The sequence below is a fragment of the Balaenoptera acutorostrata genome, chromosome 12, assembly GCF_949987535.1.
Source record: "Balaenoptera acutorostrata chromosome 12, mBalAcu1.1, whole genome shotgun sequence".
Taxonomy (NCBI): domain Eukaryota; kingdom Metazoa; phylum Chordata; class Mammalia; order Artiodactyla; family Balaenopteridae; genus Balaenoptera; species Balaenoptera acutorostrata.
This window is the reverse complement of record NC_080075.1, coordinates 41,696,198-41,721,723: the sequence shown is the minus strand read 5'-3', so window position 1 is coordinate 41,721,723 and position 25,526 is coordinate 41,696,198. Positions and strand designations below refer to the sequence as shown.

General features: G+C 35.3%; 1 protein-coding gene across 8 annotated transcripts in view; it reads right to left on the bottom strand.

Annotated features, from left to right (window-relative positions):
- USP34 (ubiquitin specific peptidase 34) overlaps positions 1-25,526 on the bottom strand; it is a 241,650-nt gene that overhangs the window by 118,418 nt on the left and 97,706 nt on the right. For 7 of the 8 annotated variants that reach the window (XM_057557944.1, XM_057557950.1, XM_057557951.1 and 4 more), the window contains 8 exons: positions 14,547-14,672; positions 14,234-14,363; positions 13,532-13,567; positions 13,027-13,157; positions 12,122-12,732; positions 9,724-9,938; positions 6,351-6,466; positions 6,132-6,259 (listed from right to left, as the gene is read on the bottom strand). In XM_057557944.1, coding sequence (XP_057413927.1) covers positions 6,132-6,259; positions 6,351-6,466; positions 9,724-9,938; positions 12,122-12,732; positions 13,027-13,157; positions 13,532-13,567; positions 14,234-14,363; positions 14,547-14,672 — 1,493 coding nt within the window. The remainder of the gene's footprint in view (positions 1-6,131; positions 6,260-6,350; positions 6,467-9,723; positions 9,939-12,121; positions 12,733-13,026; positions 13,158-13,531; positions 13,568-14,233; positions 14,364-14,546; positions 14,673-25,526) is intronic. The other variant, XM_057557945.1, reaches the window with a different exon arrangement.

Here is a 25,526-nt window from a genome sequence, read left to right as displayed (position 1 = left end):
ATAGCACTTCTCCTATAACAACTATGAGATATTACACCTTGACTTATCAACTTTTTTGCACAAATAGTTTTGACTGCTGATATGCTTATGAAAAACATCAAAATTACTGTTATATTCAAACTTACAATCACAAATTCTTCCAAGAGTGAAAATTTCAAATACCAAACCACACAACCCTAGGCAACAATATGTTTAAGATGAAAAGGTTCAATGGTCCAGAGTAACAAGATACAGTCAGCCCATATGCAGGTTCCTCATCTGTGGATACAGAGCTAACTGTCCTACCCTATTTTATATAAAGGACTTGAGCACCTGAAGATTTTGGTATCTGCAGGGGGATCCTGGAACCAATCCCCCACAGGTACAAAGGGATCACTGCACTAATTTTAGACTCAAGAAAAATGCTATTACTACCTTAGACTGCCCTGGTTCTTTGCTTGATACAAAGGTTTTGTTGCAACCTTTGTTGAAGCTTATTACTTATACAATAGTGTGGTGTGACTCTAAGAATTACCAATGCAACTTTATATTGCTTTAGTAGAATGAACACATTTGCTAGTGGTCTTCACAGTTAAAGTCACATTTGGACGATTTTTTCCTAATCCTAGACTCCATATTTGAAGAAGACTGGTGTGTTCTACAAAATGCTACTGTCAATTTATTTATTTATTTATTTAAAAATATTTACTTATTTGGCTGCATCGGGTTTTAGTTGTGGCACACAGGATCTTTGTTGCTGCGTGCAGGATCTTTTTAGTTGCAGCATGCCGGATCTCTTAGCTGCGGCAGGCAAACTCTTAGTTGTGGCATGTGAGATCTAGTTCCCTGACCAGGGATCGAACCCAGGCCCCCTGCATTGGTAGCATGGAGTCTTAGCCACTGGACCACCAGGGAAGTCCCTCAGTCATTTTAAACTATAGTATATACCAAGAGTTGACAAGAAATGCTGTATATAATATAGTCTTTACAGAGAGAAAACAAAACCCAAAAAAAAGTACATAGTACCATGCATTTCTTAATTATATGAACCTTTATTTATGTAAACAGAATCCCTGACACGTGAGCGTTTTTTCTTTTGTATTCAAAGGCAAAAAGTTTCACACGTGGGTTACACTACCTACTGCATAAAGAATGGCAAAAAAATAGCATACTGGATAGGTTCCCAGACAGAGTCTCAAATCAATTCTCAAGAAGCCACAGAATTTCAGGAGGTACCTAGCCCAGGATGTGAACCTGCATGTGAACCTGCCTTCTAGTAAACACAGAACACCAAAGGGGCTGACTGCAACCCAACTCCTACTTCCACCCTACTCACTAGACAGCAGTCTTATCTCATTCACCCAAGGTAACAAATACCAAGCTGAAAAGTAATGGATTTTTCATTGTGGGAGCTACTGTCTACCTCATGCTCTCACTTTATGAAAACATTCTGCAAACCAGTCTACTATGTGTTTCCGTGTGTAACTTTAAACCTCCTGCACCGCTGAAATGTTATATGCCTTATAAAACAATCTGCCTAAGGCTAAATGTGCATAAGGCACATGCTGCATGTTTAAAGTGTTTTAAAGTGTAAACACTTTAAAAACTTTAAAAAGTGTTTTAAAGTGTTAACAGTGGGTTCCGTATAAATGGCAGAATTATGGGTGATTTATGGGAGACTTTTCCTTTTTCAGATCTCTATGCTTCCCAAGAAGTAATGAGCCCATATTACTGTTCAAAAGAAAGCTAAGTTCATTTTGTGAAATAAACTGTAATAAGACCATAGAACAGCAAAAACAAACAAAAATTGGTGACAGGTCTATAAACCATGTCAAGTGAGGAACTAGAAGGAAAATTAAAACGTCAACATAGAGAAAATAAAAAGAAACATAAAACCTGTGTAAACTACATAAAAAATTGACATCATCAAGAAGCAGACATCTGTGGGGTTTTTTCGGTCAAATGTCAGGAAAATGGTAAATGAGTTAAGATTTCAGGGGCCCATTTGTTTCAACATAAGGAACAGCTTTCCTATTAATATTAACACCCTTGTGCAACACTCCTTTCCTACTGTGATGGCAAACTCAGGGGAAGAAGAATCCTTGGAGAAAGGATTCTTGTGTTCAGAATAGGATTTCTCAAACTCTGATATCAATACTGACACTTCACACAATTCTGTTGTGAAAAGCTGTCCTCTGCATTGAGGGATGTTTAGTAGCATCCCTAGCCCCAAGTAACATCTCCAATTCCACTCATTAATGTGACAACCAAAAATATCTCGACACTGATACTGCCTAGGGAGAAAAAAATCACCCCCATTAAAAACCACTGGTTTAAATGTAAAATAGCTAGCTAGTGGGAAGCAGCTGCATAGCACAGGGAGATCAGCTCGGTGCTTTGTGACCACCTAGAGGGGTGGGATAGGGAGAGTGGGAGGGAGGTGCAAGAGGGAAGGGATATGGGGATAAAAGTATAAATATAGCTGATTCACTTTGTTATACAGCAGAAACTAACACAACATTGTAAAGCAATTATACTCCAATAAAGATGTTAAAAAAAACCCAAAACACTAGTTTATCAGGAAACCAAAACTAATAATGTTTAAAAAAATTAATTATTTTTCAGTTTGCATAACTTCAGTAAGTTCAGCCGGTATACGCTGGATGTGTTGCATATGACACAGGCTAAAAAATGCCACTATGCTCTAAGTACTGGCATATATGACCAATTAATAATAGGCCTAGGGCTTTCCTGGTGGCGCAGTGGTTAAGAATCCGCCTGCCAATGCAGGGGACATGGGTTCGAGCCCTGGTCCGGGAAGATCCACATGCCACAGAGCAACTAAGCCCGCGTGCCACAACTACTGAGCCTGCGCTCTAGAGCCTGCGAGCCGCAACTACAGAAGCCCGTGAGCCTAGAGCCCGTGCTCCGCAACAAGAGAAGCCACCGTGATGAGAAGGCTGCGCACCACAACGAAGAGTAGCCCCCGCTCGCCACAACTAGAGAAAGCCCGTGCGCACCAACGAAGACCCAACGCAGCAAAAAATAAAATTAAAAAAATAAATAAATAAATAAAAAATAGGCCTAGCGTAATACATACAGCAACCGTCTGAGTAAATTTTGAGGCCAAAATTAACATCAATATAATAGTTATGTTTACTATATATCAATAAACCATTAAGTAACTATGATTAGGTATAGGATTGCCTCCAACAAATGAAAAATGCTTCAACTTCAAGTGATTTGGGAGTGAACAAATTAAAGCTTAATAAAAATCCAAATTGACGATTCTCCATTTTATACACAGAATTTTCCTTTTGTCTCTTTTAAGCTACACTACTTAGAAAAATATATGCTCATTATGGAAAAATTAGAAAATAGAAAACCATAAAGAAGAAAAAATTAACTGATTCCTCCCAGAAATAACCATTCTACAGTCTCACATATTGCTTGCAATCTTTTTAACAAATGGGCCTATGACTATATGCCCATATCATTATATAATTTTGAAAACATTTGACTCTTAAAGGCTACATGGTATTTCATCTTTCACATAGCTTTTTTCCTTTTTATTGAAGTAACATACATGAAAAAACATGTATAAACCTAAGTGACAGTTCAAAATATTAGGAGGTGAACATACCTGTGTAACATGCACCAACATCAAGAAAGAAATCATTACCAGCATCCCAAAAGCCTTGGGATATGCCCCCTTTCCAGTCACTAACAACCCAAGAGTAACCATTATCCTGACTATTAAATACAATAGTTTTTCTGATTTTCTTTTTTAATTTATTCATTTATGGCTGCATTGCATCTTCGTTGCTGTGTGCAGGCTTTCTCTAGTTGCGGCGAGCAGGGGCTACTCTTCATTGCAGTGCACGAGCCTCTCATTGCGGTGGCTTCTCTTGTAGCGGAGCACAGACTCTAGGTGTGCGGGCTTCAGTAGTTGTGGCATGCGGGGTCAGTAGCTGTGGCTCATGGGTTCTACAGCGCAGGCACAGCAGTTGTGGCGCACGGGCTTAGTTGCTCTGCAGCATGTGGGATCCTCCCGGACCAGGGCTCAAACCCATGTCCCCTGCATTGGCAGGCGGATTCTTAACCAATGCGCCACCAGGGAAGTCCCAGTTTTCCTGTTTTTAAACTCTATATAAACAGAGTAATAGAGATATACTTTTTTACATCTGGCTTCTTTCACTCAACATTATATCTGTGAGATTCAACCACACTATTCCATGCAGTTGTAGTTCTTTCATTGTTACTACTATATATATACTATTTCATTCAACAAACAGTCCACAGTTTAATTTTCCTTCCTATTCTTTTTTTGTCATTTGAATAGCAGTACAAATAGTTATTTCGAATAATGCTTTTATGAACATTCTTGAATGTGTCTTTTGGTGACCTGGATGTATTATTAAAAGGCACATACTTAGCAGTGGAACTGCTAGGCCACAGGATATGCAGATGCACTTTTGGGGAATAAAAATTGATACAACTTCAAAAAGTGTTCATTAGCTTCACAAAGACTTTTAAAAGACAATTAACATTTTAGGGACTTCCCTGGTGGTCCAGTGGGTAAGACTCTGCGTTCCCAATGTAGGGGGCCCAGGTTCAATCCCTGGTTGGGGAACTAGATCCAGTATGCATGCCTCAACTAAGTTCGCAGGCCGCAACTAAGAGTCCGCATGCCGCAACAAAGATCTCACGTACTGCAATGAAGATCCTGCACATAGCAACTAAGACCCAGAGCAGCCACAATAAATAAATAATAAATAAATATTTTAAAAAATATTTAAAAGACAAAACATTTTAAAACTAATTTCTATAATACCTATGTAAATGATGAAATATCATCCACCCATTAAAAGCATTCCTTTTAAAGAATATATGCCAAATGAGGCAACTGATCCACTAACAGGGGTCTATTAGTGGTTTCTTATACCTGCATAAATAAGCAATTTTTCTATTGTGATTGTTCCAATTATAGCCCTTTAAAGATCAAAAGAAGAAAACTAAATATTGCACTTACTTTTTCTAATTCAATTAGATAAAAAAATTTTTGAAGCAGTTAAATATTCAATAAAATTAGACATTTATATTGAGCCTGGGCAGAGGTAAGCTGAAAATATTAATATAATATACTCAATTAGGGGCTTCCCTGGTGGCACAGTGGTTAAGAATCCGCCTGCCAATGCAGGAGACACGGGTTGGAGCCCTGGTCCAGGAAGATCCCACATGCCACGGAGCAACTAAGCCTGTGCGCCGCAACTACTGAGCTTTCGCTCTAGAGCTCACGAGCCACAACTACTGAGCCCACGCGCCACATCTACTGAAGACCATGCACTATAGAGCCCATGCTCTGCAACAAGAGAAGCCACCACAATGAGAAGCCCACGCACCACAACAAAGAGCAGCCCCCGCGCGCCGCAACTAGAGAAAGTCCACGTGCAGCAACAAAGACCCAACACAGCCAAAAATCATAAACAAAAAAATAAATTAAAAAAAAATATATATTCAATTAATAACTGAATTCACTACATCAGAGAATGGAACAATATTATCAGAGCAGTATAAGGGAAACTGGAGACTGTATCAACAGAACAGAACTGAAAATCAAGAAACTTGTGGTAATTATTTGAGCCCCAATAAGAAGTATATAAATATATAGCAGAATTCAAACTAGGGAAAAAACACAACTAACCTAATTCTTTGTGCACTACAGAAGTCAAAAGATCCACCCAGATGGAAGAACAATGCCATTAACAAAATGTTTATATTTCAGCTTAAGTTTAACTTCACTTCTCGTATTTAGATTCCTTTATATATAACATTTCAAGAACATTTAAACTGTAATCTGAAAATAGAGTAATCACCACCATGTTCCCAGAATCAAGAAGACAGTATTCCTTTGTCTCTGTTGGAGGGGATCTAATCAAGAGTGCCGAAAAGTGATGAAAAAAGCAAGACTGTGTGATAACATATAAACCCTGTGGGGGAAAACAGTTTAGAACTAATATAAAAACCGCAATTACTAAAATAAATAGGTTGATAATGGCACATTAAATGCTATGAACCCACCATATCTAGGTCAATAAGAATACTGATTATGAATATGATTATTGCATAAAAAATTTTAAATTCCTATTTACCTGTTGTTTCCTAAATTTTCAAGGCAACCTTCAATGAATCTCATTCGAATCTGTCTATCCGTAAACCAACATACTAAGGAACAGAGAAGTTTCTCTGCTTCATTTATTAATCCTTCAGAAAGATTAACCTACAAAAAATGTATATACATAAAGTTACTGCTTATACTGAATGCATTTTGCTGTAATTTTGTAGTCTTTTGGCTTTATTAAATAACTTACTGCATCATCATCTTGGACTATATCCCACAACAAAGTGTTTCCTTTCTTGCAAACATTATCCAAATTAATGTCTGTTACAGCATTACTGCTGAATTGATGTTTATGAACTGTAGGTCCTGAAGGGGCAAAATATAACACACTATAGAGAATGCAGTTGACTGAAATTGTAAAGTGAACTACAGCATTCATGAAGTTAACAAATTCAAAGTGAAGTATAACAATAAATCTCTTCTTACATCACAAGATAAAAACAAGATTAACACAGTTGCTTTATGAATGAGACAGAATAGTACTGTTTAGAGTTTGATACTACTAAAGTAAAATAAGAAAAGTTTTCATAGCCTCTCCACTATTTCATAGTCTCCTCACTATTACTAATAAGTATGATTATTTAATGTTTTCCACATGTCAAGAGAACTGTATATAAATATTTGAAACCCAAATTAAACATTAAGAAGAAAATTTAACTGAATTAACTGTACGTGTACTTTGATTTCATTAAAATGAGAATTATGCAACCTTCACCATAATTCCGTTTTAGAACACTTTCACCACCCTAAAGCATTCCCTCATACCTAATTACATTTAATCTCTGATCCCATTCTCGAGCCCTAGTCTGTTCTTCCATCCCCATAAATTAGCCTTTTCTAGAAATTTCATATAAATGGAATCATACAATACATATGTATACTCTTATGTCTGATTTTGTTCACTTAGCAAAATGTCTGAGGTTCATCCATGTTGAAGCACCTATCAGCAGTGTGTTCCTTTTAAATACAGAGTAATATTCCATTATATGAAAATAGTTTATATATCTACCAATTACTGAAAATTTGGATAGTTTCCAGTTTTTGTCTAATATGAATAATGCTGCCATAACACTGATGTAACCAGTCTTTGTATAGACATGTGCTTTCTTTTCTTTAGGGTAAATACTTAGAAGTGGAATTGTTGGGTCATAAGGTAAACACGTATGTTTAAAATTTGAAGAAACTGCCAAACTGTTTTCCAACACATAGGTATGGTCGCTCTTTTTAATTTTAGCCATTCTAGTAGATATGCAGTAGAATCTCATTCTGGTCTTTAATTTTAATTTCCCTAATGACTAATGATGCTAGGCATCTTTTCATGTGCTTATTAGCCATTTGTGTACCTTCTTTGGTGAAATAAATCAATTCCCAATTTTTAATTAAGTTGTCTGACTACTGAGTTGTAAAAGTTCTTATATGGTCTGGATACAAGCCTTTTATTAGATATATGATTTGCAAATATTTCTCCCAGTTTGTAGCTTGACTTTTTAAGTTTGGGGTTTGTTTGGTTTATTTGTTTTGGTATTTGCTTTTTAAAATTAATTTTATTAAAATACAATATAAATACATAATCAAGATCCAGAACATTTCTATCACCCCAAAAAGTTCTTGTGTCCCTTTACAATCAATCCCCACCACCAATCACTGAGTAGATGTCAACCATTATAAATTACTTTAGGAAATTTTAGAAGTGCATATAAATGATATACAGTATGTATTCTTCTGTCTAGCTTCATTTGCTTAGAATGTTTCTTGATATTCAGCCATGGTGTTGAACGTATCAGTAGCTCTTTCCTTTTTATTCCACTGTGAATATACAACAATTTGTTTATCTACCAGTTAATTCCAGCTGAGGTTCACAAATGAAGCAGTTATGAACATTCAGGTACAAATCTTTTTGTGGACATATGTTTTCATTTCTCTTGGGTAAATACCTAGAATAGGAATTGCTGGGTCATATGGTAAGTATAAGTTTAACTTTAAAAGAAACTGCTAAAACAGTACTCTAAACTGCCTGTACTATTTTAAGCTCCTTCACAGCAATGTATGAGAGTTGTAGTTGCTCTGCATCCTTAGCGTCATTTGATATCAAGTCCTTAATTTTTTACCCATCCCAAATGAGTAGAAATATCCAGTTGTAGTTTTAATTTGAATTTCCCAGATGACTGTAGATATTGAACATCTTTTCATGTATTTACTGACCATTTTTATATCTTCATTTATGAATTAACTAAATTTATTCATACCTGTTGTCCATTTTTAAATTGTATTGTTTGTCTTACTGTGTTGAAAGAGTTCTCTATAGTATTAAATACACAGTAATACAAGGTAGATTTGGAGAGCATTAATACGTCTAATATTTTGCTCAATTTCTAACTTCGTATAGTAAAAAAAAATGTACAATACTGAATAAAAGAAAAATGGGTTAAGAATAGAAGAATGGTGAAAATTTAATAAATATGGTATAAAATTAAATTAACCTCAATCTTAACCCATTCATTTCTCAACAACCACAATAACAACAAAAATGTCAAAATAGGGAATTCCCTGGCAGTCCAGTGGTTAGGTCTCCGCGTTCTCACTGCTGAGGGCCTGGGTTCGGTGCCTGGTCGGGGAACTGAGATCCCGCGAGCCAAGCAGCACGGCCAAAAAAAAGGGGGAAGAAAAAAAGTCAAAATAACCTTATCTAGATTATACGCAAGTAACATTTGAAATCAGAAAGTTGTTGCCAAGATCCACAAATTGCATCTCCAAGTCTGATCATGGCTTTAAAAGCATAAACCTAATCTACCTGGTTTACTTAGTTTATAATTTACTGGCATCCCAAAACCCATGTCCTAGGCTAGCAAGTGCTGATGGTATGTAACCAAGCAAGAGGTTGGATATGGACCTTTAAATTGCCAATTCTAGAACTGTTTTCCCTCTTAATTTTTCTCCCTTTCCTCCTTTATCTCCTACTATTCTTTAACCTCTTCTAACCTCTATTCTTTAGAGTTTGGTCATGTCCTATCATCTTTTTAAGACTGATTTAGAGAGATCAGAGCCATCGTTTTTTGAACATTTTCATCACCCCAGATGAAAGAAACACCTCACCCTTTAGCAGTCACCCCTCCTCTTATTTCTCCCAATCCTCACTAGCCACAGGGAACCACTAATCTATACTTTCTATCTCTACAGATTTGCCTATCTTAGTCCTTTTATATAAATGGAATCATACAACATGTGATTCTGTGTAATCTCCTACTTTTAAGTCCTAAGATTCCTGAATATAAAATCTAATGCAGCCATATATTTTCTCAAATACAAAGCTATAATTTTTATACATATTATTTTTTATTTCTTTTCCTTGTTAAATATCTCTTGATGGAACTGCAGCCTTCATATTCATGATGGAGTATTCATAATAATTTCATCTCCTTGGGGAAAAAAACTATAATATGAAAATTATTTGGCAAAAACATTGAAGTAACAAAACATTGACTGTTGATTCCTTTTAACAATGTGTTATATAAATTATTCCTATTTTAAATAAAGGAATAATTTTACTTACTACAGAACCTTACCTTGACTAAGATGTTCATGGTAAATAGATGCTAAATTGGGAAGATGTTGTTGGAGATGAGATGTTAGCTCTGCATGTGAATTAATCTGAACTAGCTCCTCTTCACACCCAGATTCTTCACCATCAAAATCAGCCATATTTTTTTCTGATTTTGCACTGACCTGGGAGCTGCTGCAACTGACATCATCTGCACTTAGCATATCATCAACCATATGACTGTAACACAGAGAGGAGTACAAAGTTAGCAATTACAAATTTAAACACACATTGTGAATCACAAAAAATCTCTCTCAAAACATTTGGCACAAGTTACAACCCACTCAAGAATAAAGCTACATTTGTTCGTTAACAATATGGAATATTGACAGCTTTACAAAAAATAAAAAGCACACAAAGTCAGCACTATATATTAATTATACAATATACCTACATATTATCTGGCCCATCAACACACTTCACTAAAACAACTTCAAAGAGAATAATTATAGGAAAAAAATAACAGTAAACTTAACTGTTAATTTTTTTATAAACTCAAATCTTAAAGTGAAACCTTAAAATTTATTTACATTTGTTCATCCAATTGCAGAATCAAATCAGACAACTACCAGGAAAAAAATTTCAATTTACAGCTGCAATCTAGATGTGGTTAGTATTAACTGAGGGACTTTTAACTCAATAAACACCTATTAAGCCCTCGCTTCTAAAACATACCATACGGGGTGCTCTAAGGATCTAAAGACAAAATGATAAAAATAACACGAAGAAGAAAAGTTCAGGATTGATTTAGAGACTCAAAAATGGTACCCATACACAGAGAATATGGAAATGGCTAACATAAAAAAATTAAATCATTAGGTCTTTTCAGGTAGAGGGTTGGTGTGAACCCTAAAAGAGATTTACAATGTACCAAACTGAACATATTACCCTCCTCAGTTTTATGAACTAATTGCTTTGTCTTCAGTATGTCCTGGGGAGAACTCTGAATGTGCATTTCTGTAATGTCAGACCATAAACCAGTGGTTCTCAAACAGAAGGCCAAGGGGACATCTGGCAATGTCTAGAGACAATTTTTGGTTATCACAACTTGGGAGATTCCTCTAGTATGTAGGCCTAGAGGCTAGGGATGCTGCTAAACATCCATCCTACAAGGCAGAGGGCAGCATTCACATTGCTGTAAATCCAAAACACAGAATTACCTGGCCCAAAACATCAATACTGCCAAGACTAAGAAACATTACTGTAAACTCATATGGGTTAATGATAAGAAGAAAAAGGCAAAGGAAATAAAGTAGGAATATGTATGGATGTGTAGTTCTCCCAAACAACCATATTAAATTCTGAAAGGCCTGGCAAATAGTCAGATCTAAGATAAATCCTGATAAACTACATACCCCTATTTCATCATTAACTCAAATATTACTACTTGCAATGACAGTAATAATAAATAGCAGCTAATATTTATTAAGTTCTTATTATGTGCCAATCGTATCAGCCCATGAAATGCTCACAATAAGCCCATGAGATAGGTACTACTGTTCCTATTTTATAGATGAGAAAATGATAGTAAGAACAACTAAGTACCTTGCCCAATACTGTAACACTAGTAAATGACAGAATCACTTACTATTAAACACCACAGGTGTATTTCACAGATAATCAAAAAGCTTTATGCTGAGGCTTTATCCTTACTAATATCCTAAAATTAGAATGTGCATAAAATTTCCCTTTTCATGATCACACTTTAATGGAAGTTTCCACAAGCAATTTACTATCTACTATTAGGCAATTATTACAAGGAATTGAAGATCTAGATCTGTGTTGTCCAATACAACAGCCACTAGCCACCTGTGGCCACTGCACATGTAAAAAATGGCTGGTCTAAACGAAGATGTTAGGAGTATTAAATATACACAGATTATTGAAGACCTAGTACAAAAAAAAATTTTATTAAAAATTTTACACGGATTACATGTGGATATATGATATTTTGGGTATTACTGCTTTAAATAAAATTTATAATTAAAATTAATCTTATCTGTTTCATCTTGCTTTTTAAAATGTACCCATTAGGAAATTAAAAATTGGGACTTTCCTTGGCGATCCAGTGGTTAAGACTCCATGCCTCCACTGCAGTGGGGCATGGGTTCAATCCCAGGTTGGGGAACTAAGATCCTGCAAACTGCAGGGCGTGGCCAAAAATAAATTAACTAATTAATGAAAATTAAAAATTACATACTTATGGCATGCATTTGCAGCTTACATTAATGGCATGCATTTGTAGCTTACACTATATTCCTACTGGACAGCACTGATCTAGAATATATCGCAATTGAATAAATATAGGCTATAATTAACTCCCTAAAGGAAATGTAAGCTGTTTTATTTTTAGGTAGACTTACCCATCGTGGTGGTGATGATGGTGGTGGTGGTGGTGGTGATGCTGTGGACCAATAAACTGCCGACAATTAAATAATTCATTCCCAATAGTCTCCCCAAGAAAGTCCCCAGTGCGTGTAATACAAGATTCCTGAGATGCTTGTGCTATATGAGCAGCATTCATTTCCCCTGAAATATCATGTTCTGGGTCTTCAGAGTGTGAACAGGCATCTAGCATTCGTATTCGATTATCTACTGATGGAACTGACTCAGTGTTAAAAACCAGGTCCTTTCCTGTTCCATTGCTTGTCCCACTTCTTTCTGATGGACCTTGGGAATCCCCTAAGCAAATGCCTGCTTGACTTTCTAATTTCCTGTTCCGATGATCTGTACCACAACTGCTTTTAGAAGGATTATGACCATGATCGTCATCTTCATCTTCTTCTTTAAGGGCTTCAATATCTGCAATGTCTTCTGACTGTACCTCACTGCCAGGGCTCCCTGCTGACTGGCTTGCATGGCTAGAATTCACCTCATTGCTAGATCCATCACTATGTCCACTACTGCTACCAGGACCACTGCTTCCATCTTCACCACTGTTGGCAGTTTCATCAGAACTTCCCTGCATGGATTCCTATATTTAGAAACAAAGAGATTTAAATAAACATTTAAACTAGTAAGAAAAAAGTAAATGACATTAACACACTGTACTTTTTTAAAAGGCTGCCACAGTCCTGACAAACTGCATTGAACAATACAAAATGGAATTAAAAACTCAAAGAAAAGTAAAGAACCTCAATGATACTTAAAAGATAGGAAAGGCCTCAACTGGCATCATGTTTATATTCCCAGTTCAAAGGATAAACATGGCACAAACCCCAAAATCAAAAAATCTCTTTTAAAGCGGGAGGAAAAAGTATTTTCATACCTCTGTATCTGAAAGTCGCTGCTGTACATGTTTGGTTCTATTAATAAGTTGCTCATCCATTTCAATGTCACTGCCTCCACTTTGATGGGTATCGCTGTTATCACTGCTTTGAGGACTGGCTGCAGGTGACCCTATATTAAAATGATGGGGTTTTTTTTTACTTCTAACTTGTATTAACATGGATCTATCAGAATGTCATAATCCCTTGATTCTTTGATATAACAAAGCTTCATGCTAAGTAGCCAAAAATATAATCTGGAAATATGTTAACATTTGCCAATTATTTCTAAAGAAGATATACATGATTTCAATTAAAAGTCAGGATACTAATGATTTAAGCAAAAAGGGTAAGTAAGATAGATACGTAGTCAGGATTTACATCTCCTATGCAAAATGAACTTTATGACTGTGATACAAATATATTATATAAAATTAATTAACTCTAGATGATCATCAAAATAAAACTACAAGTCATCTTGCCATACATTTCTAAGACTCAACTTACAAGGTGATGGTGCAGCTCTTCTGAGCTCTTCGTCCTCTGAAGGAAAAGGAAAAAACAGGATGGAAATAATCTAAGTGACTGAATTTCTTTGGGGCACATATCAGTTGTTTTTATTACATAATCAACAAGATATAGGTAGGGAAACTTGCAATAATGTAAGTCCCCACCACGTGTCGTAGTACTTGTGGGGGCCTGCACAGGAAAGCCTAAGAAAAGGGTAGTATATGATGTCAGGAAACAAAAAGAGGGGTAAAGCTGATAAAGTTTTAGGAAACCCTAGAAAGCTATACATGTAAAAGCACACATAAAATACCTGAAAAGACAGAAAACTTTGAAGTAGAAAACACAGAAAGAGAAATGTATCATTATGTTCTATTCTCAAAATTATTTCTAAAAGAAATCATGTTGACTGTTTCCTAACCAAAAGCTCTAAAGCTTTTAGGAGATAGTTTTGTTTTTTTTCTTAAAAGAACACTAATGGAAGAAGATCCAGTAACTACTGAAACGTTATTGCTGTTATTTGAACAGTAAACCCAAAACATGAGCTAACCCCAATTTATTAACGTTTTAAGAAAACCAACACCTCCCTTTCCAACTTATTTCAAAATTGAGATTAAACTGAAACTAATTTGCAGAAACTGCTTCAAATTTGAGTTATAAGCTATGAACAACTTACTTCAAATTACATTATACTTTACTAACCTTTCTTATTTCCAATGGGAAGATTAGTGTTTAGTAAAGATGCAAAAGAACTCTGTTTAGATAGCTGGGCCTTAGCTGCTAGCGCATTATTCCACAATGCTTTAATTAACATCGATGCCAAGTACAGTGTCTTTAAAAAAAAAAAAAAGAGTAGAGGTTGAAATTAGAGGTTTTAGGAAATACTGTAACAAATTTAATATCCTTTTGCCTAACTGAAATGCCAACAGTAATAAACTACAAGTTAAATGAGCTGAATCACAAATAAATTTTCACTTTACAAAAAAAAAAAAAAATTATGTTTTGAATAAATTACCTGTTCAGTATGAACACTTGGTTCAAGAGCTGAGACCAGATTAAGAAGATGTCTAAGTGGTACTGGATCCAAATTCTTGATGAGTGAAGGAAATAAGTCATGTATATACCGACTACAGTGTTTCAGCTAGAAAATAAAAGTAGAGACAATAGTCAAAAATAATCACACTACATAAATAAATAACCTGACACCAAAAAAGTTATATAAGCTTAAAAGTGAAGAAGCTGGCTAGTACACTGATATTTTTTAATATATTAGTAAAATGTTAATTACCAAATGTCATAAATTGCAGTACATAAAACTGTGAAAATAAAATTCCACTTAAGCAGAACTTCACTTTATCCAAGCAAACCACAAGCATAATTTTTTAACCTCAAGAAGGAAGCCTGCAATAAATAGTTTCTGGAATCCAAGTATAAAAAAGGATTCCAATTAAATTTAGGAACATATCACTAATATAAAAACAAGTTTAAATAGTTAATTAAAATGTAGGCAATAAAAAATAAAATAAATTACAATTAGGAGAGAAAACCAAATAAATATTATTTTTTAAGTGTACAGTGGACCCTTGAACAACATAGGTTTGAATTGTGTGCACCCACTTATACAAGTTTTTTTTTTTTTTCACTAAATACATACTACAGTACTATATGATCCACAGATATGGAACTGTGGATACAGAAGGCTAACTGTAAAGTTACACATGGATTTTCAACTGTGCAGAGAGCAGGTGTCCCTAATCCCCATGTTGATCAAGGATTGACTGTATTATATTTCTCACATTAAGTGGTTATAAAGTATTTATATAACATGGTCATTAGTTGAAAAACAGTACAAAATAGAAACCCATTTATAATCAAGGTCTACATAATATACACTAGGAAAGTCTCCTTTGTTATACTAAACAGAATTACGTAAATATGAGAGAAAATATAATATTTACAAAGATATGACTACTAAATATTACAATGTCATGTAAAATAAGGATCTTTTACAGCTACAAAGGTGCTAACTGCTAAATCAAGATACAGCAACAAATCTCACTTGGTCAGAAATACCCAATTTCAGGACTCCAAAGGTAAAATGTATCCTACTTATCTACAATACATAAAAAGTCTATCAGAAAATGTAGATTTTTCTATTCTAAAACACTGACTTTTGTATTTTTCAGGTGTAAATCATATAAACTCTCTTCTACTGCATCATCTTATCAGGATAAATATACACAACCTAATTTTGAAACAGAAGGTAAAATAAAATAACACTGGAAGAATTCCTCTATGTTGAGGTAACTTCTAATAAACTACACTATTTACTTCAATGCTATTATTAAATTCAACAGTGTTCTTTACACAACTGCAGTACTTTAAGACCAAAAACATCATTTGATTTTGAGAAATGAATCATCAATTATAAGTCTGCTGATTTTATAGATCTAACCTAAGAATATTTTAATATAGTATTAATTAACATTATAATTGGACTGTACTAACAGTTTATACTTGCTTTTTGTCAAGAAGTAACTATTAGATTTACACTTTTCCTAATGAAAATGTGATTAAAACATACTGTGTGATAAATTCCTGATTTGTACCAGCGTAAATATTAATAAAATGGGATTTTCATAATAGATATAATTTTGGTTATTTTTAAGTAACAACACCCATAAAAGATAACTATGTAATCTTGTAACTGAGGCAAAAGACACATAAGGCTCTTTTCAAGATGCACTTTATGAAGACACATCCAAAAGTCAGGAAAAAAATATTAAGATTGATGGCTTTAGTTCCTGGTAAAAATGGCAGTGTGGAGTTGGTTCACAGACTCTTCTTAACTAGTTATTGAAAAGAAAAGAGAAGAAAAGAATGTCAGAGAAGATGGCAGAGCAGGAAGTGCCAGGAATCCAGCTCTGTACCTAGAAAGCAACTGTACTACTGGCAGAAACTGTCTGATGTAACTATTCTGAAACTCTGGAATAGCCAATTTGAACTCTTGTGCTCCCAAAGGAAAGCTTAGCTGGTAAATTTTTGTTAATGTTGGCCAATTTCAGCCTTCAGTGTGATAGCAGCTACCCATTTCCTACTCCTTGACCCTATCGCAGGCAGCTGTGGGGACAGCAATATGTGACTCTGGTACAGTTTGTTGGAGCCATGGGTGGGCAATAATGATCTTGTCCAAATAATAATGTCCAAATAATAAAACTTCTGTGTTGTGAATTTGGATTACTACATCTGATGGGTGAGGTGCAGGCACAGAGGTTAGCTGCCATTGTTTCAACCTAAATCAGCAAGAGTGACTACTGGGGGAATTAAAGGAGCCACACCAGGGTTTTTTTAAGACACTCAATAACAACCAAATATATAGAACAATTTAGAAAGGTACTGCACATTCCCAGGGAAAGACACAGCTCAGAAAAATACCTGAAAAGACCATGAGCCTTCACATTAGATCATTTTTAGGCTAGGGATCAATTAAAAAAGAACAAATTCTGAGGAAAGAAGAGAATCTCTTTTCCAAAGTTACCATATTATAAAATTCAATGTTTTCAACCAAAAGAAGAAGAAAACCAACACAAAGTATAAAAAGAAACAGGAAAATATGGCCCATCCAAATAAATAAAATAAATCAACACAAATGTACCCATCATTTGTAGAATGCTCACCCATAGGAATTACTAGACAAAGACCTAAAAACACCTACCCTTAAAGATGTTAAAAGAGCTAAAGGAAAAGGACGAAGGTAGGAAAACAATGCATGAACAAAATGAGAATATCATTAAAAAGACAGAAATTATAAAAAGGAACCAAAAAGAAATGCTGAAAAGTAAAATAACTGAAATAAAAAATACACTACAGGGGCTCAAAGGCAGATCTGAGCAAGCAGAAGAATAAGCAAACGTGAAAACAGGACAACTGAAGAAAATAGGACAACTGAAATTACTGAATCTAAGGAAGAGAAAGAAAAAAGAATGAAGAAAAGTGAAGAGAGTCTAAGGGACCTGTGGGACACCACCCAGTCTACCAATACACTCGTTGTAGAAATCCCAGAGGAAAAGAAAGGTACACAAAGTATATTTAAAGAAATAATGGCCAAAAGCTTCTCAACTTGAGGAAAGACGTAAGTCTACAAATCCAAAAAGTTCAACACACTCCCAGTAGGATAAACTCAGAGAGTTATACCAAGAGATATTATAATCGAACTGTTAAAAGCCAAAGACAATAAAATAATCGTGAAAGCAGGAAGAGATAAGCAATTCACATAAAACAGGTACTCAATAAGACTATCAGCCAATTTCTAATTACAAACCTTGGAAGCCAGAGGAAGAAGGATGATATATTAAAGGGTGAGAGAAAAAACTTTCAACTGAGAATTCTACAATTGGCAAAATCTGTCCTTAAATAATGAGAAATTAATACATTTCCAGATAAACAAAACTAGACATACAACTAGACCTGCCCTGCAAGAAATGCAACAGGAAGTCCTTCAGAATAAAATGAAAGGAAGCTAGACAAGAGTGAAGAAATAAACATCTCTGATAAAGGTAAATATATAGATAATTAAAAGCTAGTATTGGGGCTTCCCTGGTGGCACAGTGGTTGAGAATCCGCCTGCCAATGCAGGGGACACGGGTTCGAGCCCTGGTCTGGGAGGATCCCACATGCCACGGAGCAACTAGGCCTGTGAGCCACAATTACTGAGCCTGCGCGTCTGGAGCCTGTGCTCTGCAACAACAGAGGCCGCAATAGCGAGAGGCCCGCGCACCACGATAAAGAGTGGCCCCCACTTGCCGCAACTAGAGAAAGCCCTCGCACAGAAACGAAGACCCAACACAGCCATAAATAAATAAATAAATAAATAACCCAAAAAAGTTAAAAAAAAAAAAAATGCTGGGAGAATAGAACAGCAACAACAAAAAAAGCTAGTATTATTACAGTTTTCATTTCTAACTCCATTTTTTAATTCCTACATGATTTAAAGAACAAAAACAGGAAAAATTATTATTATTCTACACAACTGGGCACAAATTATACAAAACTGCAATCTTTGATATTAATAACAAAATAAGGGGGATGGAGCTGTACAGAAACAAAGTTTTTGTGTGGTATTTAAGTTGGCATAAATTCAAATTAGATTGTAAGAACTTCAATATGTCAAATGTAATTACCACTTTATACACAAAATATCTATAAAATACACACAAAAGGAAATGAGAAGGTAATCAAAATATTTCACCACAAAAAAATCAACTAAAAAAAGAAGGCAGTAATGGAAGAAAATAATGGACAAAAATACTATAAAGACCTATAAAAAACAAACAGAAAAATGGCAGAATGAAATTCCTCTTTGAGTAATTACTTTAAATATAAATGGTTTGGGGAGAGAGATAAATTAGGAGTTTGGGGATTGAAATATACACAGTACTATATATAAAATAGATAATTAAAAAGGACCTACTGTATCGCACAGGGAACTATACTCAATATCTTATAATAACCTAAAATGGAAGAGAATTTTAAAATATATATATATTTATATATATGTATAACTGAATCACTTTGCTGTACACTTTGCTGAAACTAACACAACACTGTAAATCAACTATATTTCAATAAAAATGTTTTAAAAATAAATAAATGGTTTAAACACTCCATTCAAAAGACAAAGAACAGCAGAATGGATTAAAAAACATGATACAAATATATGATGTCCTCAAGAGATTCATTTTACATCCAAAGACACAAACTGGAGAGGATGGAAAAAGATATTCCATGTAAATAATGAGCAAAAGAAAGCTGGGCTGACCATACTAAAATCAAGTAGTTTAAATTTTTTTAAAGTTACTAGAAAAAGAAGAATTATCACATACTCCAACAACCCCACTCCTGGGTATATATCCAAGAGAGTTAAAAGTGGGATTTCAAAGAGATATTTGCACACCCATGTTCACTACAGCATTACTTACAGCAGCTAAGATGTGAAAGCAGCACAAATGCCCCTCAACAAATGAATGTATAAATACAATGTGGCACATACATACAACAGAATGTAATTCAGCCAAAAAGGGGAGGAAATCCTGTCACAAGCCACAACATGGGTGAACATGGTGAACATGGGTGAACTTTGAGGACATTATGCTGAGTGAAATAAGCCAGTCACAAAAGGACAAATACTACAGGATTCCACTAATATGAAATATATAGACAGAATGATGGAAGCAGAGTCAAATGATGGATACCAGGAGATGTGAGGAAAGAGAATTGGGGAGTTGTTGTTCAATGGGTGCAGGCTTTCAGTTTTGGAAGATGAAAAAGTTCTAGAGATCTGTTACATAACAATATGAATATAATTAACACCATTAGAATTTTTAAATGGTTCAGAGGGTAAATTTCATGGGGTTTTTTTCCCCACCACAGTTAAAGATTTTTTTAAAAAGAGGTTAACAGAGACAAAAGGTAACATCATTCATTAATAAAAGGTTCCATATAGCAAGAATATATAATAAACACTGAAGCAAAAATTGACAGAAATTAAGGGAGAAATAGAAAGTTCTACAATAATAGTTGTAGATGTCAATAACCCACTTCAATAATGGATAAAACAACTAGACAGAAGAAAGGAAAGAGAAAACTCGTAGAGCACAATAAACCAATTAAACCCAACAGACATACAGAGAGAACACTCCACACAACAACAGCAGAAAACATTCTTTTCTAAAGAATGTATTCTTCTCTAAAATACAGTTTTCCAGGACAGACCATATGTTAGGCCACAAAACAAGTCTCAACAGATTTAAAAAGATAGATATCATACAAAGTGTTTTCTCTGGCCACAAAAGGATGAAGTTAAGAAATCAATACTAGAAGGAAAACTAGAAATTTCACAAATACATGGAAATTAAATAATACAGTCTTAAACAACCAATAGGGGCTTCCCTGGTGGCACAGTGGTTGAGAGTCTGCCTGCTAATGCAAGGGACACGGGTTCGAGCCCTGGTCTGGGAGGATCCCACATGCCGCAGAGCAGCTGGGCCTGTGAGCCACAATTACTGAGCCTGCACGTCTGGAGCCTGTGCTCCACAACAAGAGAGGCCGCGATGGTGAGAGGCCCGCGCACCGCTATGAAGAGTGGCCCCCGCTTGCCGCAACTAGAGAAAGCCCTCACACAGAAACGAAGACCCAACACAGTCATAACTAAATAAATCAATAAATAAATCAATAAATCCAAAGTTTAAAAAAAAAAAACCCAATAGGTCAAAGAAAAAAATGACAAGGGAAATCAAAGTATTTAGCAACAAATGACTTGAAAAAACAACAAAACAAAACACATGGGATGCAAAAAAGCACTGCACAGAAATTTATTAAATGTAATTGTAAATTTAAAAAGATCTAATTATCAACAACCTAACTTTATCATTTAAGGAACTAGAAAAATAATAAACTAAACCCAAAGCTAAAAGAAGGGAAATAATAAAGATGAGAACACAGATAAATAAAATACAGATTAGGAAAACAATTTTTAAAAATTAACAAAACCAATCGTTGGTTCTTCTAAAGATTAACAAAATAACAAACTTTTTGGTAGACTGACTAAAAAATATTTTTAGAAGAGGAGAGAGAAGATGTAAATAGCTAAAATCAGAAATGAAAGTGGGATATTACTACCAAACTTAGAGGTTAAAAAAAAAAATTATAAGAAAATACCATGAACAACTGTATGCCAAAAAAAATTCCTTACAAATTACCTAAATTGACTCAAGAAGAAAAGGGAAATGTCAATAGAGCTTTAACAAGAGACTGAGTCAGTAATCAACCTCCCAACAAAGTACTAAAATACATGGTCTTAACTAGTGAACTCTACCAAACATTTATAGAAAAATTATTGCCAATCCTTCTCAAACCCTCCCCCCAAACTGAAGAGAATGAAATACTTCCTAACTCATTCTATGAGACTAGCACTGACCTGATACCAAAGCCTTCATAAGAATAGAAAATCACAGAGCAATATCTCTTTCAATGATACTAAAGTTCTCCACAAAATATTAGCAAATCAAATACAATTGCATATTAGCAAATCAAATACAACTGCATACTGTGACCAAGTGAGATTTACTCCAGGAATACAAGGGTAGTTCAATAAGAAAAACACTTACTGTAATACATCCTATTAATAGAAAGAAGGAAAAAAGCCACATAATCTTCTCAACTGATGCAGAAAAGGCAACTGACAAAAATCCAACACCTTTTCATGATAAAAACTCTCAGAACTTTAAGAATAAAGAAAAGTTCCACAGCTAACATCACACTCAGTACCCAATGACTGAAAAAATTTCCCCTAGGATCAGGAACAAGACAATGATGCTCGCATTCATCACTGCCATTCAACACTACATAGAAATTCTAGCCAGAGATATCAGACCACAAAAATAAATAAATAAATAAAGAGCAAATCAATTGGAAAGGAAGATGTAAAACTATTCATAAATGACATGATTTTATATACATAGAAAGCTAGTAGAGCTAATAAGCAAATTCACAAAGTTATACAGTACAAGCTCAATGAGCAAAATTCAGCTGTTTCTATATACCAGCAGTGAAATACCTGACAAGAAATTTAAGATAGCAATTCCATTTACAATAGCATAAAAAGAATAAATACTTAGAAATGAAACAAAGTAGGTGAAAGATCTGTACAGTGAAAACTATAAAACACGACTCAAAGAAATTAAAGATTTAAATAAATGGAAAGACATCCTATGTTCGTGAATAGGAAGACTTAACACTGTTAATACTACCTAAAGCAATCTACAGATTCATCACAATCCCTATCAAAATTCCAAGAGCCTTTTGGCAGAAATGGAAAATCCAGTGCTCAAATTCCTATGGAATTGGAAGGAGTTCTGAAAAGCCAAAAACAATCTTCAAAAAAAAGACTTTGAAACACAACAAAAATAATTAAAACAGTGTGGCAATGACATAAGGACAAACGTATATAACAATGGAGTAGAATAGAGAACTCAGAAATATAACCTCACATAAATGGTCAAATGATTTTTCAACAGTGCCAAGACCATTCAATGGAGAAATGACAGTATTTTCAAAAAAAAAATAAAAATAAAAATAAAAATGGTGCTCAGAAAACTGGATACTCACATGCAAAAGAGTTAATATAGACCTTTACCTTATCCCACACACAAAAATTAACTCAAAATGGATCAAAGAGCTAAACTCAGGACATATATAAAACTCTTTTAAGAAAACACTGGATGAAATCTTCACAACATTCGATTTGACAACGGTTTCACTTGTATGACACCAAAAACAGGCAACAAAAGAAAAAATATATAATAAATCAGACTTCATCAAAATTAAGACTTTTTTTGTTTTGGCTGTGTCAGGTCGGGTCTTAGTTGTATCACATGGTATCTTCATTGAGGCATGCAGAATCTTTCGTTGCGGTGCAAGGTTTCTTCGTTGCAGCGCTCGGGCTTCTCTGTAGTTGTGGCGTGCAGGTTTTTTCTCTCTCTAGTTATGATGTGCAGGCTCCAGGGCATGTGGGCTCTGCAGCTGTGGTGCATAGGCTCCAAAGTGCATGTGCTCCGTAGTTTGCGGCACTCAGGCTCTCTCACCGAGGCGGGCAAGCTCAATAGTTGCAGCGTGCAGGCTTGGCTGTCCCGCAGCATGTGGGATCTTAGTTCCCTGACAAGGGATTGAACCCACGTCCCCTGCATTGCAAGGCAGATTCTTTACCACTGAACCACTAGGGAAGTCCCCAAATTAAGACTTTTTTGTGCATCTAAGGATACTTTCAAGAAAGCAAAAGACAACTTACAGAGCTGGAGAAAATATATGCAGATTACTTATCTGATAAGAGATTAATATCCAGACTATATAAAGTACTCCTAAAACTTAACAAAAACTCTCAAACCACCCAATTCAAGAACAGGCAAAGGATAAACATTTCTGGGACTTCCCTGGGGGCAAAGTGGTTAAGAATCCGCCTGCCAATGCAGGGGGCACGGGTTCGAGCCCCGTGCTGGGAAGATTCCACAAGTTGCTGAGTAACTAAGCCCATATGCCATAACTACTGAGCCTGTGCTCTAGAGCCCACTAGCCACAACTACTGAGCCCACGTGCCACAACTATTGAAGCCCGCGCGCCTAGAGTCTGTGCTCCGCAACAAGAGAAGCCACTGAAATGAGAAGCCCACGCATCGCAAGGAAGAGTAGCCCCTGCTCGCCACTAGAGAAAAGCCCGTGTGCAGCAACAAAGACCCAATGCAGCCAAAAATAAATTAATTTTTTTTAAAAAAAAGGATAACCATTTCTCCAAGGATGCACAAATGGCCAATAAGCACATGAAAGGCTGCTCAACATCATTAGTCATTAAAATGCAAATAAATGCAAATTATAACAATTAGATACCACTTCACAGCTACTAGGATGGCTAAATTTTTTTAAAAAGACATAAAAAGCGTTGACAAGGATGTGAAGTAATTAGAACCTGCCTGTATTGCTGCTGGGATGTAAGATACTGCAGTTGCTACAGAAGTTTGGTGGTTTCTAAAAAGGTTAAACCTAGATTTACCATATGACCCAAAAGTTCTACCCTGAGGTACATATACAGATGAACTGAAAGCAGAGATTCAAACATGTATTTGTACATCCATGTTCATAGAAGTAATTATCTACAATAAACATCCAAAAGGTGGAATTGATTCAAATGTCCATTGATGGATAAATGGATCTAAATGTGGTATATACATACAATGGAATATTATTTATCATAAAAAGAAAGAAAATTTTTATATATGCTATAACATGGATGAACCCTGAAAAAACCGTGTTTAGTAAAATAAGCCAGAAACAGACAAATATTGTATGATTCCATCAAATGAGGTACCTAGAATAGGCAAGTTCATACAGACACATGTAGAATGGAGGAAACCAGAAGCCCCCTGGGAAGGAGGAATGGAGAGTTATTGTTCAACAGGTACAGAGTTTTTACTGGGGATGATGTCAAAGTTTTGGATACAGATAAATGATGGTTAAAAAAACACTGTGGGGCTTCCCTGGTGGCGCAGTGGTTGGGAGTCTGCCTGCTAATGCAGGGGACGCGGGTTCGAGCCCTGGTCTGGGAAGATCCCACATGCCGCAGAGCGGCTGGGCCCGTGAGCCACAATTACTGAGCCTGCGCGTCTGGAGCTGTGCTCCGCAACAGGAGGGGCCGCGATGGTGAGAGGCCCGCGCACCGTGATGAGGAGTGGCCCCCGCTTGCCACAACTAGAGAAGGCCCTAGCACAGAAACGAAGACCCAACATAGCAATCAATCAATCAATCAATTAATCAATAAAAAAATAAATCTTTAAAAAAAAAAAAAAAAAAAACACTGTGAATGTATTTAATGCCACTGAACTATACACTTACGAATGGTTAAAATGGTAAATTATTGGTTAATTATGTTGTATATTTGTACCACAATAAAAAATTTTTAAATAAAGGAAAAAATATATGTTAAAGGCCATCAACCAAAAACTCAAAACAAGTTAAAAAGAAAAACCCTCATGGGATTAATGAACACCTGAACATGAGAGAAATATTCTACCAACAAAAAATGATAGGATATTATCTTAGTAAAATATTAAAAATAAAAGTTGTTTGTTCAGAAAACGACTACTCTTCATGTATACTACACAGTTCTGATGGAAAACAAAAGAGTGGCTCTAGTAATATGACATTCAATCAAACTCTTCAAGTACAAAGAAATCAGACATCTCAAGTGTGCAGAAACCCAGAACAAAATATCCATAAATTTCTCTTCAGAGTAAGGAAAAAGGAATGAGAAAAACAGGAATGAAGGAAAAGAATATGCGGTAAATCATATACCTAAATACAAAATTAATATTAAACAACTGTGGAAATTATGGTTTATAGTATAGAACTTAAAAGTTACATAGCTTGATAAAATAAAAATAACATAATAA